Consider the following 20,812-nt stretch of genomic DNA (forward strand, 5'->3'; position numbering starts at 1 on the left):
GTGCAGATCGCGTTAAAGGCCCGACGCCCAACTTTACCGCGATTTTGGTAAAATCAGGCCCTAAGTGTGAGAGACTGAGTGTGAGAGAGTGAGCCTGTATCTGGCTCACTCATAGTCTCAAGTCTCTCACTCACTCCCACGAACCAGCACGCACTCTCACCCTCAAATGATCATCTTTATTATTTACTCATTTAAAATTATATCTTTTTTTTTTGCTTTGCTTTATTTTTGCTCAGCAACTTTTTTTTTGAAATTCATGGTTAATGTTGTGTCGAACCTTGGGCTGAGGTTTCCCCCCCCCTTAAATGTTACTAAGTGTTGTCCCCAGTGGGAAAACCATTGAAATTCCCGCCGGGTGGTTTGGTGCAATTCACTTTGCAATTCAACGACACTTGGAATTATTTTTGGAGTGGGGACCTAAAGACACTGGCAAGGCTGTCTCCTTGGAGATCCAGGTGTCCTTTTTAAAGGTTATCTCACTTGGTTTATTTGTGATCTCATAGTTCACAAAAATAAAAGCATTATTTCATTCTTAAATGATTAATAATTTATAATGTGATATAGCGAGGCCTGAATTTCACAAAGAGAAACAGACAGAAGTTTGAACCTCAGAAAGTCATTTGAAGTCATCCTGTGAACAGGAGAACAGAAATACACCATTCACTCCTTTGAGCCTGTTTCCCATTCAATGAGATGTCGGATCTTACTCCATCCACCCACGTTGTCTACTTATTCCTTAATACCCCCGGCTAGAAAAGATTCCAGTGATCTCAGATTTAAAATTATGAATTGAGTTAGCATTAGCTTTGTTCCGTGGGACCGGGTTCCAAATTGCCAACACCCTTTGAGTGAAAATTGTAGATTAAATCTACTTGTTGAGGCCAGTCTGCATGGTGAAGCTGCAATCACGTTGATTCAGATCAGCACCGAGTATCTGATCCTTTCTATGCTCACTGCGGTCCTCATTTTTAAAATGGCAAATGTTGGAAGATGTTAACAATGACAAGATGGGAATTGTAGTTGGTGAGATTTACAACCTAATCCTGCCATTGCGAGAAAACCTGGGCCATTACGTTTCTCAGGTAAAAAGATATCATTTCACACACCTAAAATATGATCTATATATATATATATATATATATATAAATAAAACCTTATCATTAAAATAAAGCACAGCACTGCCAAACTAGTGGATTTCTTCATAAAATCAATAACGGCAGCGATGGTATCTCTGCTGGCAACCCGATTAACCTGTTCCGTTCTGGATTATGAAATAGAGCCAAAGATATTAGCCAACACACTAGTTCTTTTTATGATGATCATAAATTCTTGCACTTTTTCAATTACTTTTATACACTCATTGGCAGAGTGCGTCCAAACTGTACCTCATGCTGCAGCTGATTAAGGTCATGACCAACACTTGCTTTTATCCCTCAAGGTGCAAAACTAAGGAAATTTTTTGCCTTTTACAGCTTTAGATGCTTGTGGTTTTCTTTGTGTTAGCTGGCGCACCTGTCCTTCTGTTTGCTGCTCCCTTTGTAATCTTACCATTTAAGGTATATACTATTTCCTCATTCCAACTTCTGAGCTGCTCAGTTGATTGCCCTCCTTTACCTCTGAGTCAGAAGGTTCAGAGTTCCATTCATACTTCTGAATTTGAATATAGAATCCAAGCTGATCTCACAGTGCAATACTCAAGGGTGTGGAGCACCATCGGAGGCGTTGGCTTTCAGATGAAACACTAAACCAACATCCTGTTGACTTAAACGATTCCATATGGCAGTTGAAAGAAGAATAGGGAGTTTTTCTACTGTCTAGGACAACAGAGCCTTCTCGATTCCATCAAAAATGGATGATCTAGTCATTTACTCATTTTCTGCTTGTTCAGTCTTGGTATTTGTAGGACTGTGTACACAAATTATGCTGTTCTTTTCCCACATAAGAAAAATGTCACAATTAGTTGTAAAGTACTTTTGGATGTTCTGGGGATATTGCTCCTTGCTTCTCTTCCCGCACCTGGTGGTGCACAAGGCAGACTTTCATCTGCCCCAGTGGTGTGTTTTTGTTTCCTGTCACCAGAGGTTTATAGTTTGATGGATGCCACTCTGCGTCAAGCATGGCTGACCTGCTTCTCCCACTCTTACTGCCTGCCACTGGAAGGACTTTGCAGGTTGACACTCAAACTATTGACCACATTACGAATGCACCTTTCTTGGCCTCGAGTCTTGGAATGGGATTCAAACCTCGAGCTTCTGGCTCAGAGGCAAGGCACATCACTCACTGCGCCACAAGACCTCCTCTCTGCCCATATAGAAAAATGTTCTGGAAAATAAATTCTTTGTTCCATATTTTCCAACATTCAACCTCCTCTATCACTCCCTTTCCCATTACATATGATCCCCTGCATTTTCTCTCAATTCCCATCACACATTACCCAATCCCCATTTTGGTGTCATTAAATGTCAATGTTGTCCCACGTCCTAAATGCTGATGTAGATTGTAAAATAACAAATACTGCAATGAAACATCACAAACTCACAGCCTGAGTCATTTCCGTTTCTGCCCTCTAACCACCTCTCCATCCTCATGGTCCATCCCTCTCCATTCCGGGTGGAATCATCTTTGCCATGAGTGTGCTATGTGGTTCCTTGCCTTTTGTACACCCACACTAAACCACATCCGCTGAATTGCCTTTATTTATCTTCTCTGTTACTTCATTAAAACATTCTTTGAAGTTGGTTAATCCTGACCGTCCTTTTCGAAACCCGCGATGACTGTCCCTCATGTCTCTCCAATTATTCTTCTCATCTTTGGCTATAAACCCCACAAGTTTACAAACAATTCAAGTGAGACCGACTGGTCGAGAATTTCCTGGTTTATTCCTCTACTCTTTCTCAATTCTTTCATTTTATCACTCTCCAGGCCAAGAAACCCTTGGAAAATTATAGTCAAAGCCTTTTCTATCTCTTCCGGCGCTGCTGTCGGGATCTTCAGAGACAAACTATTAGGTCTTGATTATGTTCTCATCAAAATAATCACATTACACAAACTGATTTAATCATTATAAACTCCTGACCACTGATGTTTATTTTCATTTCAAGCAGATTTATTTAGTTAACGTTTTGGGATGCTCCAGATGGAGCCTCAAATGGCTTCTGTGTATCTGCTTGCAAACCTGTGTGCTTTGAGTTGTATCTGTGTCGGTGAGGTTCATTTATCAGTGACTCCATTGACCTTTTGAACTTTGCCAGTTCTCTGAAACATTTTCACGGTTGGTCCTCCTTTGAATATGAGTGAGCAGCTCAGTGATCCCGGGGAGGGACTGGCATCCAGTGTCTTTACTATGGGGCATAGAAATTGTATCAGGATCCTATGGACATCACGGTACCCTGATCTGTACACGTTAGTGAGGCTCCTACATGTCTGAGCGGCTTTGTGAACACTCACAGAGGCAGAAACAGGTGCTACTGGTCAATTCTTATTGAAAAATGTTTGTGTGTGCGAGTTTGTGCATGTATGTGTGATTGTGTGTGTGTTTGTGGCTGTGTATTTATCTGTGTCAATGCATGTGTATGTGCGCTTGCGCTTGTGTGCATATGTGCACAAGTGTGTGTCTTTGTGCATGTATTTTGATTTGATTTATTGTCACATGTATTAACATACAGTGAAAAGTATTGTTTCTTGCGCGCTGTACAGACCGTTCATAGAGAAGGAAACGAGAGAGTGCAGAATGTAGTGTTACAGTCATAGCTAGGGTGTAGAGAAAGATCAACTTAATGCAAGGTAAGACCATTCAAAAGTCTGACAGCAGCAGGGAAGAAGCAGTTCTTGAGTCAGTTGGTATGTGACCTCAGACTTTTGTATCTTTTTCCTGATGGAAGAAGGTGGAAGAGAGAATGTCCGGGGTGTGTGGGGTCCTTAATTATGAGGCAGCGGGAAGTGTAGATAGAGTCAATGAATGGGAGGCCGGTTTGCGTGATGGATTGAGCTACATTCACAACCTTTTGTAGTTCCTTGCGGATCTTGGGCAGAGCAGGAGCTGTGATACAACTAGAAAGAATGCTTTCGATGGTGCATCTGTAAAAGTTGGTGAGAGTTGTAGCTGACATGCCAAATTTCTTTAGTCTTCTGAGAAAGTAGAGGCGTTGGTGGACCTTCTTAACTATAGTGTCAGCATGGGGGGACCAGGACAGGTTGTTGGTGATCTGGACACCTAAAAACTTGAAGCTCTCGATCCTTTCTACTTTGTCCCCATGATGTAGACAGGGGCATGTTCTCCTTTACGCTTCCTGAAGTCAATGACAATCTCCTTCGTTTTGTTGACATTGAGGGAGAGATTATTGTTGCCACACCAGTTCACCAGATTCTCTATCTCATTCCTGTATCTCTCTCATCATTGTTTGAGATCTGATCCACTACGGTGGTGTCATCAGCAAACTTGAAAATCGAATTGGAGGGGAATTTGGCCACACAGTCACAGGTATCTAAGTAGAGTAGGGGGCTGAGAGCACAGCCTTGTGGGGCACCGATGTTGAGGATGATCGTGGAGGAGGTGTTGTTGCCTATCCTTACTGATTGTGGTCTGTGAGTTAGGAAGTTCAGGATCCAGTCACAGAGGGAGGAGCCGAGGCCCAGGCCACGGAGTTTGGAGATGAGTTTTGTTGGAATAATGGTGTTGAAGGCTGAGCTGTTGTCAATAAATAGGAGTTTGACACAGGTGTATATGTGTATAAGTGTGTGTGTGTGATGTCTGATAGAGATATGCAACTGACTTTTTCTGGGTGGGTCTCGATCTCAATGTCAGGCTCATTTTTGGATCCAAAACCTGGAAGTGACTGTGGTGGGACATTCCAGAGGCAAACATCAGTCTCCATGAAGTACCTGTAATGGCATGTCTCCTTCTTAGGGATTTTATGATTTACTGACAGCAAATTAATAAAAGACCTCAAATGTTCACATCTCAAACCTCCCACAGTGAATCTGCCTCCATTGCACTCTGCTCCTGACACAGCCAGAGGCCCCTGCACCATCGGGAAAATGTCAATCCATTGCCAGAATAAGGGCTGATTGCTGCATTACGACAAGAACATGTCACAGGGCAGGCCCATACATTTCCATTTAGATTTCCGCCCCATCCCCACTACCTAAGGCGCTTCCACAGGGCTGGGAAAATTCAGCCCATACACACAATTACAGAAGCTAAGATGAGGAGGAAGTGGGGGGGCGGGGGGCGGGGGGCGGTGGCGGTGGGCGGGGGGAGCAGGGTGAGAAATGGTTGTGATTTTTTTTCTGAGGGGGCGGTGAGATGGAGATATTCAGTCACAGCTTAGGTCATGTCTCCTACTCTTTTTAGTATTTCCTCATATAGCCTCCACACGCAGATTACACACAATCAGGGAACATTCACAGACTATGTATGTGTCACAATTACCACATCATTCTTGGATTCCAGATCTTCACTTCACCTATTCCCTCAACAACAATTTGTCTTAATTTTTTTAATCACTTAAGAAACTTTTGTCTTCCCCGCCTTCATTTCTCACCTTTTCTCCTGACGTTGCTGACTCTCACTGAACTACAGGCATATGGACAACACTTGGCCCCCCCATCAGAGTGACCAATGTCTGTAGACCAGTCTAAACCATGGGACTATTACAGAAGAGGCAAATCTACAAAAAGGCACAGAGTGGAATTTTCCTTACTGGAGACTCAGTCAAAGAAAAGTACAGCACAGGAACAGGTCCCTACAACCCTGCGCTAATCATGATGCCCGACTGAACTAAAACCATATGTACTTATGGAGCCCGTATCCTTCCATTCCCATCCTATTCATGTATTCATCTAGTTGTCCTTTATATGCTATTGTACCTGCTCCCACCACCTCCCCAGGCAACGCATTCCAGACATTCACCACCCTCTGTGTAAAAACTTGCCTCGCACATCTCCTCTAAACTTTTCCCCACGCACCTTGAACCTATGTTCCCTAGTACTTGACTTTTCTACTCTCGGAAAGGGCATCTGACTATCCTCCCTGTCCATGCCACTCATAATCTTGTAAACGTCCTGTGACAGTGGGAAAGTTGGCGTGATTCCCATTGAATGGGTCGAGTTCTCGTGCCAGATTGTCCACTTTTCAACTCATTAATTATGCCTCAGTAAGGAGCTCGTCAAATCACATGGCAGGGTGGGCTGGGAACTGTCTGGCCCACTGTTACCTCATCGGGTCCAAGGTCTTGATGCCATATTTAATCAGCACTCACACACACATTTCACTCTCTACAGCAACAGGACTTGCTGCGGTGAAGACAAAAATGGCCCCAAAAAGAAACAAAGCCCTCTGCCCCCAGGTTCAGTGACAAGTCCCTGGAGAGACTCTGCCAGACAGTCCAGGGCCTGTTCTCTACCCTGGGGGCTATGGGAGCCGGAGGTCCACCAACCTCACTTTGCCAGCTTGGGAGTAGGTTGCCAGGGAGGTCAGTGTGTGTGAGCCTCAGAAGTGGACCACCCTGCAGTCTAGGAAGAGGATAAATAATTTCACCCGTTCCACCAGGATTAGTCAACCATCTCCTCACTCTAATCTCAAACTCTCATTCATTCATCAGGCCGTCTAAGGGTTACAGTCCATGTAGAGATCTCACACACAAGGAACATCAGCAGTGATTGTCTAAAATAGACACTTCAACATCACCATCTCATGTCACATCCTGTACAAATGGCATCTTCACCCTTACTGGGGAGGACTCAGCACACACAGCAGACATGCATGCTTCTCACTACCTGTATCATCCTTTGTGCTCACAGTCTTTATACAGAACAAGATCTCCCACTTCCAAAGGGAGAGATCAAAACTAGAGAGAGGATGCCAGAATTGAGGGCACTCTCCCTCTATGAGGAGCAGGTGGCAGAGCTTGCCGGGGAGGGCACAGACTGTTCCTGCGTGGAAGGTGAGATCAGCGTCCTCCAACAAGCCATTACATTATGCCCCCAACAGTATGGTCCACATAGCCCCAGGACTGACTCACACTTCTCCCTGTCTTCGTCCAACCCATCCCTTCCAGGCTGCAGTCACCCCACTCACCTAGGCATGTGTCTCTGTCCATCTCTTCCCTCCCGAGCTCCAGTACCCCTACCCCCAGACTCGCATCTCTATCCCTCCTGGGATTCAGCCCCTCCTAGAAGACCATAAGATATAGGAGCAGAATTAGGGCATTTGGCCCATCGAGTCTGCTCCACCATTCAATCATGGTTGATATGTATCTCATCCCCATTCTCCTGCTTTCTCCCCGTAACCCTTGATCCCCTTATTGATCAAGAACCTATCTATCTCTGTCTTAAAGGCACTCAATGACCTGGCCTCCACTGCCCTCTGTGGCAATGAGTTCCACAGATTCACCAGCCTCTGGGTGAAGATATTCCTCCTCATCTCAGTTTTAAAGGAACGTCCCTTCACTCTGAGGTTGTGTCCTCGAGTTCTAGTCTCTCCCACTAGTGGAAACATCCTCTCCACCTCCACTCTATCTAGGCCTCTCAGTATTCTGTAAGCTTCAATTATATCCCCCCTCATCCTTCTAAACTCCATTGAGTATAGACCCAAACTCCTCAACATCACAGACCATTCATTCCTGGGATCATTCTTGTGAACCTCCTCTGAAACCCCTCCAAGGCCAGCACATCCTTCCTTAAGTATGGAGCCCAAAACTGCTCACAATATTCCAAATGGGGTCTGACCAGAGCCTTGTACAGCCTCAGCAGTACATCCCTGCTCTTGTATTCTAGCCCTCTAGAAATGAACGCTGACATTGGACGCTAACATTAACTGCCAACTGAACCTGCATATTAACCTTAAGAGAGTCCTGAATCAGGACTACCAGTCCCTTTATATTTCAGATTTCCAAAGCCTTTCCCCATTCAGAAAATAGTCTACACCTCTATTCTTCCTACCAAAGTGCATAACCTTGTATTTTCCCACATTGTATTCCACCTGCCACTTCTTTGCCCACTCTCCTAGCCTGTCCAGGTCATTCTGAAGCCTCCTCAATTCATAGAAACCTGTTGGAATTCCTCAACATTACCCGTCCCTCTACATATCTTTGTATCATCCGCAAATTTAGCAACCATGCCTTCAGTTCCATCTTCCAATCCATGGGATTGTGCTACCAAATAAACCTGTTGGACTTTAACCTGGTGTTGTGAGACTTCTTATTCAGTTCCATCTTCCAGATCATTAATGTATATAGTGGAAAGTTATGGTCTCAACACTGACCCCTGTGGAACACCACTAGTCACCAGTTGCCGTCCTGAAAAGGATCTCCTTATCTCTACTCTCTGCCTTCTGTCTGTCAGCCAATCTTCTATCCATGCCAGCACTTTGCCTCAAACACCATGGGCTCTTAGCTTATTTAGCAGCCTCCAGTAAGGCACCTCATCAAAGATTTTCTGAAAATCCAAATAAATCACGCCAACTGGCTCTCCTTTGTCCAGCTTATTCATTACCTCCTCAAAGAATTCTAACAGATTTGTCAGACATGACCTTCCTTTGATGAAGCCATGCTGAGTCAATCCTATTTTACACTCCCCAGTCTCACATCTGGCTTCCACCCATTCCCTTTGATCTTGCCTGACAGTGAGCAGACATGGAGCAGAATCTGAGCAGTTGCAAGATACGGCAGCAGCGCAGTTAAAGATACAGGAAGTAGTCTCACAACACCGGGTTAAAGTCCAACAGGTTTATTTGGTATCACAAGCTTTTGGAGCGCCGCTCCTTCATCAGGTGAGTGCCTGATGAAGGAGCGGCACTCCGAAAGCTCGTGCTACCAAATAAACCTGTTGGACTTTAACCCGGTGTTGTGAGACTACTTACTGTGCTTACCCCAGTCCAACGCCGGCAACTCCACATCACAGTGAAAGATAGGTGAATGCTGTGTGTAAAAACCTCAAAGTTCGCCAAGTGCACGCCACTTATGTCCAGTCATGAATCAGAGTGGCCTAATTGTCCGCTAGCATGGCTATTGGATTTGAAGGGAGAACGTGATTCCGGCGAGTTGGGTTTTTAATGAATATTTATGATATGAAATTACATGCAACTGTGGTTCCCGATATGGGAAAGTTGACAAGCCATTTGCTCGTCATGGAAGTCAGGAGGGGAACATTCCAAATTATTTTCCCATCGGCAGAGAACTGACTTTTGCCATCACGCTAGGTTTAGTGTTCCCGGCCGTCACAATACCTGGCGCTGGTGGGATTGGAAAATTGAGAAATAAAAATAAACTTTAACTTTTAAATTCCACCCACATACTCAAATATGATTAAATATTTACAATCATTCAAATAATGACAGGCAGGAAAAGAGCCCCTGGTCCAGCCAGCCTGTCCCACACAAGCGTCATGCCTAATGCATGACAATAAATGCATTTTCCAACACCACCCAAAAGCCTGTATCCTCAGAGAGCGGGGAAAACACAGATTAAAACCCCAAACAATTTTGGGGAAATAAACTCTCTGGAAATTTCTCTCCAACCCCCTAGGACAATCAAAACAATTCCAGGACATTGCTCGCGTCCTGATGATTCTATGTAGCACCTTCCACCTGTACAAGGTGCTCTCCATCCCCGGCAGAAACAGGTCCAGCTCTCATCTGAAGGAATTCAGCGAATCAGCATTCATCAGACGAGCCAACATTCTGTTCCAGGGATCCATTGTTCTCTCAGAAAAGAAACATTCCCTTCCCTCAGCTGACTGTCAGTCATTTGGCAGAATTCATCCTCGCCAGAACTTTCAAAAGAAGCACCAAGACGTAGCTGGGCTGGTGATGAGCAGGGCCTCCCCATCAGATCCTTCATACACACCCAAAGTCTCTGTACCCTCCGCACATTGCCCATGAAGAGGCTGCAGTGGGGGAAGGACCAATGCACACCTCCTTCTCCTTTTGGAATGTGGCTTTGATAAAAGGTGCAATGGTTTTTGTCCAGGCTCATCTGAGCAGCTCTGTGACCCAGGACTTTGTGTTCTATGGGCTGTTCCCAGGGACACACAACGAGACAAGCATCAACTGTTGCTGGAGGATCATCAACTCGGTGAAAGATGCTCTTCGGTTTACCCAAAACTTGTTGGTTCCCCCAGTGCAAAGAGTTCCCACCCAATGTTGTAGATTGGCACATTCTAAGGTCCAGGACTACGTACTGAAGGATGCACTCATTTTGGGACAACCGTCACAAATGCTCAATGGGGAAAGGCCACCGTTTAAGGCCTTTCAGCCATAGTGTACCGAGGGTTGAAAACTGTGTAGAACCTTTCAGATTGTATGCCAGACACTGAATGTACATAGTATATATCACATATGATGCACCTCAAGAGTGCAACATGCTCTATGGAGAAAAGTTAAATGTTATTGAACATTCCATAATACAATTTTGAAATATTCTGAAATGTTCTTTTAGATATTTATGGACAAAGTATATTTTTGGAAAAAAAAATTACAACTTACAATTATGATCTTCCTTTCTTATTTAATTGGAAGTATTAACTTGTGCGGAATTCCTTCACTGTCTTATAAACTTTGATTAGATTATCCACAAGTTCACACATTTATATAGTGCCATTCCATGTCCCAAAATATTTTGCAGAATAAGTTATTTTTAAAGCACAGGGACAGCAGTTTCATAGATGCACACATTCATATACTCTCAGACATGGCACATGCATGCTGTCATGTGGATGCACACACACATCATGATGTACAAACCACATAGCATAAATAAAACTCAGTCATATCCTGTGGGTTTTACTTGTGGAGTAGATTGTAGTTGCCTCACGACATAGTTATGTTCATATCTAACAATATAACTTCTTAGTGACCATAGCTGTCACCTAACTAATCCCAAAACAGCAGTGTCTATCTCAAACTTCTTCACATTCTTCGGCCTGTGGGACTTGCCCAGATATGAAAATAGCTACAACATTGCATCCAGCAGCCTCCATCCTTTTGGCATCCGCATTTTGTTAGTACAGACCTTGTAACCACAGAATATTTGATGAGGGTGAAGGCTTGGTGTGTCACTAAGTTGACTGGGGATCAAAAAGTTGCACCCCAAAAAACTTTCTGTAATCTAAAGGAACAATGGAAAGTACAATATCAGAAAATACAATGTAGTCCATTTGGCTTCTCCCAGAAAATAATCGAAGTACCCACACATATAAACCCAATTTCTACGTAAAGATTTCTACATCATCGGTCTCCCTGGATGTTTGTTAGACCAGCCTGCAGGAAGTACTCTAAACCATGTATCTAAACTCGAGACTATGTTCCCCTATTTTGGAGTTTGTGGCAATCTAAAATGTATTAAGATTCAGTTTATCTACTTCTTTATACTAGAGTATTTGATTAATATCTTCTGGGATTAACAATTCCAGTCTCAATATCCTCTCCTCACAGGTCAGGTGTGTTAAGATAGGTATCAGTTTTGTTTGCCTTTTCTTACAATGCCAATGCCTGGAGATTCTTGCTATAGTACAGTAACCAGAGCTGTACAAGATGTTGTATGTGTGATACCCTAATGCTTTGTACAGATCACTTTGCATCTCCAGGATATTATGATTTATTCCTCTGGTTGCACATCTAAAGAGCTGGTTAGCTTTGCTACTGTGTGTAATGTAGTGTTGTTTCCAGTGAACTATCCTCTAATTCTCCCAGATCACTCTCTTACGCCATATTTTGTGGCCAGGAGTGGGAATGGTTCTCTAATCACCTCATCTAATGTCCATAAGCACACATTCCTGCTCAAATATTTCATAGTGATCAGGGACAGGACCCTTGCTGATTTTCTCCCCCCTAACGTTGGGATACTGATACAACTGTGGGGTTCCAACTGCTGCATAGGCTGAGATCAGATAACTCAGCATACACCAGGAGCTGAACCTAGGATATTCCTGCTTTATATGAATTAATGGTGGGTGTCTTTGATTGCGAAAAAATTTGAGGAGTTTGGAGAATATTTCTTAAATGAGTATAGTAATTGGAGTTACTTGCAATTCAGTTTCTTGTATCTATTCCCCCAAGTTATGCCTTGGCCAATCACAAAGTTGACCTGCCAACCAATTAGCACCCTTTCTCCTGCAGTGTAAATTGTTGTGATTGTTTGAAATTCGGCATTCTTGCATTTGTCCTGATAAGTGAAGATGAAAAACTTTGGCAGCATGTCACTCTTTTCTGCAATATTTAAGGAACTATTCTTTAGCTGTTAGTCTAGTTAATATAGGTTGAAATTCAGGTCAATTCAATTCAATTTTGGGGAGAGTCATGGGTGGGGTAGAACATCCAATCGACTCAAGGATTGATTCTCTAATCATCCCATCTAACGTCCATAAGCACACATTCCAGCTGAAATATTTCATAGTGATCAGGAACAGGACCCTTGCTGATTTTCTCCCCCCTAACGTTGGGATACTGATACAATTGTGAGGTTCCAACTGCTGCATAGGCTGAGATACCTGAGCCCATTCCAATTCCAGAGCATTGATATAATGCAGGTAAGAGCTCATGCCGTTTTCAGCGCAATAGGGACACTCAGTGACACGGTTAGAGGGTGGAGGGGATTTAGTTGTGGCACCTTGCCTTGTGTAAGTTGGTTGGTTACTGGTTAATATTTGGGCGGCATGGTGGCACAGTGGTTAGCACTGCTGCCTCACAGCGCTGCGGACCCGGGTTCAATTCAGGCCTTGGGTGACTGTGTGGAGTTTACATGTTCTCCCCATGTCTGCCTAGGTTTCCTCCGATTTCCTGCCACAGTCCAAAGATGTGCAGGTGAGGTGGATTGGCCATGCTAAATTGACCCTTAGTGTCCCAAGATGTGTAGGTTATGGTGAATGTGGGGGTTATAGGGATAGTGTGGGGGAGGGCCTGGGTAAGACATTCTGACAGAGAGTTGGTGCAGACTTGATGGGCTGAATGGCCTCTTCTGCACTGTAGGGATTCTATGAGAAAGTTTTAAAAAATACATTCAGAATTATTGGCTGTATTAATAGAGGAAAAGGACAAACATATAAAGCTGTGATAACATTTATAAAACATTGATCAGGCCTCAGCTAAAGTATTACAGCCATTTTTGGGCGTCACACTTTGGGAAGGATGGTCAAGATGCTGGAGAACATACAAAGGAGATTCACTAGAATTGAGCAGGGATGTAAGATTAGAAATCCTGGAAAAACTGAGATTTTTCATTAGAGTGGAGAAGGCTAAAGGGAAATTTGCTCGAGGCAAAATCACGAAGGCTCTTGACAAGAGTAAATATGGAGAAACTATTTACAGCGGTAGAAAGATCAATATACAGAAGACAGATTTATTTGATTAAATAATCAGCAGTGATGTGATGGGAGAAGGATTTATGCAGAGTTATATCCTGAGGGTGAGGCAGCAGATTCTATAATCACTTTCAAAAGGGAATTTGAGTAAATATTGGAAGGTTGAAAAATGTGGATAGCTAAGAGGGGAATAAGAGGGTAGTGGAAAATGTTAGAGTGGCAGAAACATGATGGGCCGAATAGCCTCCTACAAATACTGTAATGCATTCTCTGACTGATCAAAAGCCAATTTGAAGAAAAATCCCCAAACACCCAGCACAGTAACCATAGCAGTCTCACCCACTCCTTCTTTGGAAGAAAAGGCCGAAAAAGGAAATGCCTGCATCAGATCCTGTCATTTGACTCCTTTCCCAAAGCGCTTTGATCTTCCAGTGGGACTGGGTCCTCCCCCAGTCTGGAGTTCACATCCTCAGTGGGCGAGGCAGGAAATGGGAGGATCCGGGAGCTGCTCCTTTATCACGGGGAGGACGGAGTCATTCTTCAGTCTGAGGCAGCAGCAGTTATAATATTCACAGCTGCTTCATTGATCCCTGCCTCGTGCCGGCTTTTTCGTCCTCACAAGCGAGACTAGGAGCAGGAGAAGCCCTCAGAATGAAGAAGATTACAGATGGCGCCCAAGTGATCAAAGAGGGAGTGCTGGAGAAGAGAAGCGACAACCTGCTCCAGCTCTGGAAGAAGAAGTACTGTGTGCTGACCCGGGACAGTGTGGGGCTCTTCCCGGACTGCCAGAGGCGCTCCCGGAGCAAGGAGTTGGCCCTGCAGCACATCCGCACCGTGGACTGTGTGGAGAGGACCGGCAAGTACATCTACTTCACCGTGGTGACCACCGACAACAAGGAGATGGACTTCAGGTGCCTGGGGGAGAGCTGCTGGAACTCGGCCATCACCATGGCTCTGATTGAATTCAAGAACAGGAAAGCCATTCAGAGCTTCAAATCCCGACAGGAGAGCGAGACCCCGTCTCCAGACCAACAGGAGAAGGTGTTGGGAAGGTCACCTTAAACCCAGCCACCATCTCCCCCTAACTCCACAGGTAAGGACAGGCATCTCTTCCCCCCCCCCCCCCCCCCGTCTATTCAACTCGCCTCCCAGTCTCTCTGTCCGGACCCAGCTCCTGTTTCTGTGATCTGATCCCTTTGGGAAATATTCCTAATTCTTAATCATTTTAGTGCGAACCCGGTCAGCCAGAACAGGACAAACCCTGTGGAAAGCTGTTTCCGACAGTCTAGTCTCCTAGGACTATGACTTAGAATGAATATATATGTTTAATAGTGAGAAAATCCACCTCAAAAGTTTTCACTCCGCCACCCTGACACGTGGAGTCCAGAATTGCTTGGGTCCCGAGTTTAAATGTTGTCAGCGGCACCACCCTTCGGCCCTCAGATTCCGGCTATCACCCACCCCGAGCAGAGCTCGGTGTCCCCCAGACCAGGAACTCCGAAGGCCATTCTCTTTTCCCTTGGCATCAGATAGGTGGCCTGTTTAATTGCGAGGAGTGAGAACTTGAATGGGAACTCGGACATTTTGGTTTAGTTAATGTTTCCTTTGATATTTTATTTCAGTTACAGTGCCCCACCAGGGGCTGTCACTCCTCTTCAATTCATTTATTTTACTGATTTTTTTAAAATTTGTTTTAATCAGAGTATAAATGGGAACATGCCCCACCAAGGTGTGTCACCCTGATCATTTTGTTAATTTGATATTTTTATTTCATTTTAAAATAGTATATGGGAATTCGCTGCCTACACATGCCACCACTTTGGGTTCAAACTTTAATTTGCTGCTTGATATTCAGCTGGATGTACCGGGAAGGTCCCAGGTCTGTGCTGTAAAGTGACAGATCACAACCAGGGTAGTTAAAAGTGGCAGCAAATGAGCTGGTGCTTCTGGATCAGGGGGAAAAGTCAGCCAGAGTTTGTGTGTGTGTGTCTGGGGGCACAGTGGTGACCATGAGATTAGGCTGAATTGTAAAGTTATCATGGCCACCTTGGCTACTCTGTAAAGGGAGGTGGCTGTCCATTTCTTTTTGTAATGACGCCTCAGAATGAGTTCAGTGCCTTCAGGGTAGGAGTGGAATGAAAGGGAGAAATTCATGTTCAATCAATTGGTCAAACTGAGAAATATGAAAGTAAAATAATTTACCATCTATTAAATTTTTTGCCCTCGCAATTTGACTACTGACCAACTCTTTGCTGGCTTCCACTTGGTATGCAGTTGAGTCTGTTCAGTAAATGTGAAAGGAAGCATACTGGGGTTTATCTGCTAATATTAACTACTTTAAAATAACTTGTGGTGCTGACTGTTCGGAAACGCTGTGGTTGCTGACGTTAATGTCTTCTCTTTCCAGACAGCCAAACTGATTGTGGAAAAATATCTCTGACCAAGGATGTGGATGAAGGAAACCTAAGGGATTGAGAGCGATTCAAAGTGAATGCAGTTTCATCCTCTGAGCTGCTTTTGCCAAATCGATCCAAGCTGCTGCTGCATACAGAGCCAGTGGATACCCAGGATCCAAAGCCAGGCTGAAGGGAGCCCATAGGGGGCCGGCTGGAAAACTGCTTGTCTATTTATTTATCTTGCAGCACCCATGAACTTTTGTCTGTTTGCATTGACTTTTCACATAAATTATTCTGTAATCTAATTTTGCATATTTATTAAAGTTTTTTAAAAAAGCCAAAAACTGCTCTTTTTTCCTCTCTTCATGGTTCAGTCTTTACACTTACATAAAGCAGGGTTGCAAATGTTTTTTCACACATTACCAGAAAGGGAGAGACTCACTGCAGAAGTGCATACCATAGAATCTGAGAGCTACATATAACATTTTCAGTCAGTGTTTCTATTAATTTACAGAAGGCTGAGATTGTTGATACAATTAGACCTTGGTGACCTAATTTACTAACCAACAAATAGCTCTTTTCAACCCTCCAGACCAATGAATTTCAAACCAGACACACCAGCAAATAAATCTAAAAAACAAACAGGACTGTCTGGTTTTTAAGAATCTGAAGCTGTCTAGGGCTCTGGGACCACAGGTTTGACACTCCTGGATGGATTGGTCACTTCCAAGAATAAAAACCAGAGGCAATAACTGAGTTGACAGTCCTCTGAAGATTCTATTCTCTTTGGATATGACCGCACAGGCACTACCTTGTTTCCAGTATTTAGCCCAGAATTGTGTCTGGAGAGTGTCAACTCTGGTGAACATTGCAGCTGAGCCAAGTCCTGACCCCTTGATGTTTGCATCTGTACAGTTTAAATCAGGAGTCACTACATAGTAACTGTGAATGGGAATTTGGCCTAACCCAGATATACTTGGAGAATAATCCTCATCCTAGATCCACTATCAGGTGAATTTTCCTGAACTATTAAAATAACATTGTGACAGCAAGCTGTTGTAACTTCCTTCTGCGCCATAACAATTCTGTAATTAAGGCATTCAAGAGGGCATTAAATGAGGAAAAAGGCAGAGGAATGGGACTAAGCCACATTGTATTTCCACCAGTTCTCCAAACGAACAAAGGGCTTCCTTACGCAATGTAACAATTCTGTGGGTGTGTTGGGTCCACAGTTTTAATTGCCTGCAGAGCGAGCATGATTCAAATTTCAAAAGGTGAACAGGCAAGTATGGACAGGACTGTTAGTTCTTGCATCACAGGAATTGTAGAACAAACTGAATAGATGGGTGTGGTGTCATCCTCCAGCAGAATACAAATATAATCATCCTAACCTGACCATTTATGGTAATGACAAATTCTTTTGGGAGATAATCATAGATTTCCAAGCGGCAATCCTGAGACCTTGTGAAATCATGCAGCATTTAATCTATTTTCCTGCTTGGGAATAATATTGAGACTAACCACTGAATGAACAGCTTTGTTTTCATGTTTTTTTCTGCTGCTTGGAGAGATGATAGTCTTGCAAGGGGGAACTCGATGGCAAACTGAGATAGCGCCTGCAGACTGTCTTTCCTTTTTCATTGCCAGAGAAAGAGCAACTTTAATACAATATAGCTGTAATTCTGCATTGTCATTTTTTTTTGTTTATTATTGCTTTCAGTACACATGAAGGATAGTGATTCTGGCAATGCAGAGAAAGGCTGCTGATATCCTTTTTAGTTTAAAAATGTTACTTTAAATATCATCATATAGTTTTAACTCACCGATAAATCATACATCAGGGTATATGAGTATTTAGACCCTGAAGCACTATAGTGCCAGGTAGGTCACCATCTGTTTGAGACATGTACACTGCACTGAGGTCGCCATACTGTAAATCTATATGTCAGATCTTTATTTCTTCTGCTTTACAATATATATAAATATACAATCTTCATCACAAGAACATGATCAAAAGGGGTGTACAGGAAATGAATATATCACTGGGAGTGGAGGGAAGTTGTTAATGAGTTTGAATTTTAAGGCATGGTAAACTTTCATTGTGCTTCATACAACTCAAAAACAATGATCACTGATTCACATCACAGAATAAACACATCCACCTGGTATAAATGTCAAAGCACCTGAGGTCAACTCTCTTAATGGTGTGTGTGGCTCATGATTTGCCTTATATCCTGTATAAATTCCATTCCTTGCCGTCTCTATCATTAGCTCCGATAATGCCATCTATCACACCACATCATTTGAAAAATTGTTCCTTTTAGCCCAGTGGATGATTTGCCATTACAGGGGTCAACAGATTTCTTCTTAACCATGACTGTCCCACTTCCTGTGCTTCTGCATTCACCCCTTTCCCCTCATAACTGTTATAAGGGCTCCCTTGTCCTCACATTCCTCCAGCCTACACATTTATCAGATCAACTTTACTATCTCTATCTCCTGAAACATGATCCCTCCACCAAACACATCCTTCTTTCCCCTCCACAACATCAAGGTTCACTTTCACTGTCATAACAGTGCCTGTCTCCTGACATTCCCCCCACCTCCCCCTATCAACCGCTTCTTAAATATCTGGTCTCCAGGACCTCAAGAACCCCATGTGACAACAATTTACATGAAATTTATTTGAATGAGCTCTTCCTTGGGCATGTGCATATTACTATTTTGTGCTTGATTGGCACAAGCAATTAAATAAAGGTGCCTCTTCCTATCTGAAATTCAGGTTCTGCATGCATGTCCTCAGTTTCTGAGTCAGTGTCTTCTTCTGCCACTAAGTGGCTGGGCTTCCCCTTCTCCTGCTCCATGGCAATGCCTCATTGAACAAAGAAGCTGATTAAGAAGTCACAGTGATCTTGGAGACTTTTGCTCTTGATACTACAATCTACTCCCACTCTTTTGGATTGAGATTTCAAATCCTCTGCTTCAACCCTCAGTCTGCTCTAGAAGGATCTTGGTGATGGCTCAACCTTTTTTCAGCTATTGCCACGGCTGTCTGAGGGGTCATAAGCCATAAGTGAAAAACCTGGCTTCCTGAAGCACCATCCAGCTTTTCTTCCTCACCTTGTAAATAACATTGGTAGAATCAATTGGTAAAACAGGACATGCACTGACAGCTATGGAGCTGGTGCATGTTAATGGGACAAATGTCCTTTTTGTTTCTGATGCGTGTGCAATTGGGAGGTCAGGGTTCATATGGTCATGTATGCTATTAATAATGTCCTGTACTGTGGGGAAATCTTCTACTTGATAACTGTGCAGAGTTTTCTCATGCTACTGACTGGTTTCTGTGGAAAAACAATGAAGAAGCTTGCCATGGCAAACAAGGACCTGCATATTTGCTCTGATGGATGTGAAATTTGCCACGTAACTCCAGCTGTTGCTTGGAAAACCAATAAAATGGATGGTGTTCAGTGGCCACCTTGACACCTCTATCAGAGCTTTTTCTATCTGGAAACTAGTCTAAAGATCTGGCTCCAGGAGATGGCCTATTTTCCTCTATTGTCTACATGGGGATTACAGTTCCCGAGATTGAGCTCTGATCTGATGTGTAGTATAAGCAGCAAATATATTATTCCACCTCGATCTCATAGACCTCTCTGATATTCCTCTTACACCCACCCCCCTTTCCAGAACCAGCAGATTTGGTGGCATTCCCAGTGGCATAGCCATGTTCAGACCTGTGGCATTGCTGTATTAAGGAAAACTGAGCAAACATCCTCATGGCATTTTTTTTTTAATTAGCAAAAGAAAATCTGTAAAATAAGTACAGCAAGCAGCTAAGCTAAACTCCCCTCAGCAAAATTTAAACTTCCCCTTCCAAGCGGAAGCCCCAGTTTAAAACAAAACCCGGCTGAAAGACCCAAATGGTGAAAGTCAGCAGCACTTTCTACTGCTGAGATCAGATTATAAAAGGAATTTAAGGCTTTAAATGAATTTGGTATACCTAACTTGTGTATGTCACATACACTCACCGTCTTCTCTGGCGCACCACTCATAGCACAATCCATGCTTTTGGCAATCGAGAGGCCCAAGGTAAGCATGCCCAGTAATGCTTACCAAATCTGAACAATCAGCACCTGCACTGCAAGCACACATCATTGTGGTATGGGCCCCTCCATTTGGAGACTGTTGATGTTTTCTCCAAGCCAGATTGGGGGAAAAATAATCTAAGTACAGTAAATTAACTGGCAGCAAATCATGGTAACAACTTGTGACAAAGAGTGGAAACTTAGTTGAAGAAGTGGGTTTTGAGGAGGTTTTTAAAGGTGGCAGGAGAGATGGAGCGACAGGGGAATTCAGGAGGGGTGTTTCAGAGAATTGGGCTAAGGCTATTGAAGGTTCTGTCACCAATAATGGAAGGGAATACACAGAAGGCCAGCGTGAGAGGACCGAAAAGTGAATGAGGGAACATAAGGCTGGAGAATGTTACAGAGTTGGTTGGGAAATGCCATGGAGAAATATAAAAATGAGAATGATATTAATATGCTGAGAAATAGAAAGCCAATTTTGGTCAATAAGGATGAGGATAATGGTCAAGACTTAGAGGTAGAGGTGGAATGTGCCATTTCTGCAGGGATAGAAAGAACTGGTCTTTCTTATGCTTAGAATATGGTGGTTTAAAGCTCAGCCTGGGGCAAATATCATGCAAAGGTTTGACACAGTGTTATTGGCCTTCAGCAGGTTTCCAAGGAGGGGATGGGGTTAGTGGCAATAGGATCTGTTTATGAGATTCTGGGACTTAGGTCTGACTATACCAGATTCAAATAATCATTTAGTATTTGTTATTAATAAGATTGCAGCCCTCCTTCATTGGTCAGACATTCATGCCTAGTAACAGTGCTCTGTAAAGCCACATTAGCCATATTTTATGCTTACATGCCCCTGGGATACAGATCTTGCATATGTAGCTGTAGAATAGCTTGTATTTGCATGGCATGGTTTATTTTTTATTTATTCTTACATGGCATGTGGCAAAGCCAGCATTTATTGTTAGGCCATTTCAAAGTCAACCGTGTTGTGTGTCTGGAGTCACATGTATGCCAGACCAGGTTAGGATGGCA

General features: G+C 43.4%; 1 protein-coding gene across 1 annotated transcript; it reads left to right on the top strand.

Annotated features, from left to right (window-relative positions):
- The first annotated feature begins 13,853 nt into the window (after positions 1-13,853).
- Positions 13,854-16,029, top strand: phlda2 (pleckstrin homology-like domain, family A, member 2). Its single transcript, XM_078220496.1, has 2 exons — positions 13,854-14,389; positions 15,704-16,029. The coding sequence occupies exon 1, from the start codon at positions 13,948-13,950 to the stop codon at positions 14,356-14,358; it is 411 nt and encodes a 136-aa protein (XP_078076622.1). The 5' UTR covers positions 13,854-13,947; the 3' UTR covers positions 14,359-14,389; positions 15,704-16,029.
- The last annotated feature ends 4,783 nt before the right edge of the window (positions 16,030-20,812 follow it).

Source organism: Mustelus asterias, chromosome 9, assembly GCF_964213995.1.
Source record: "Mustelus asterias chromosome 9, sMusAst1.hap1.1, whole genome shotgun sequence".
Taxonomy (NCBI): Eukaryota; Metazoa; Chordata; class Chondrichthyes; order Carcharhiniformes; family Triakidae; genus Mustelus; species Mustelus asterias.

Coding starts and splice junctions, on each gene's coding strand:
- phlda2 (XM_078220496.1), top strand. CDS start 13,948: ATGAAGAAGATTACAGATGGCGCCCAAGTGATCAAAGAGGGAGTGCTG.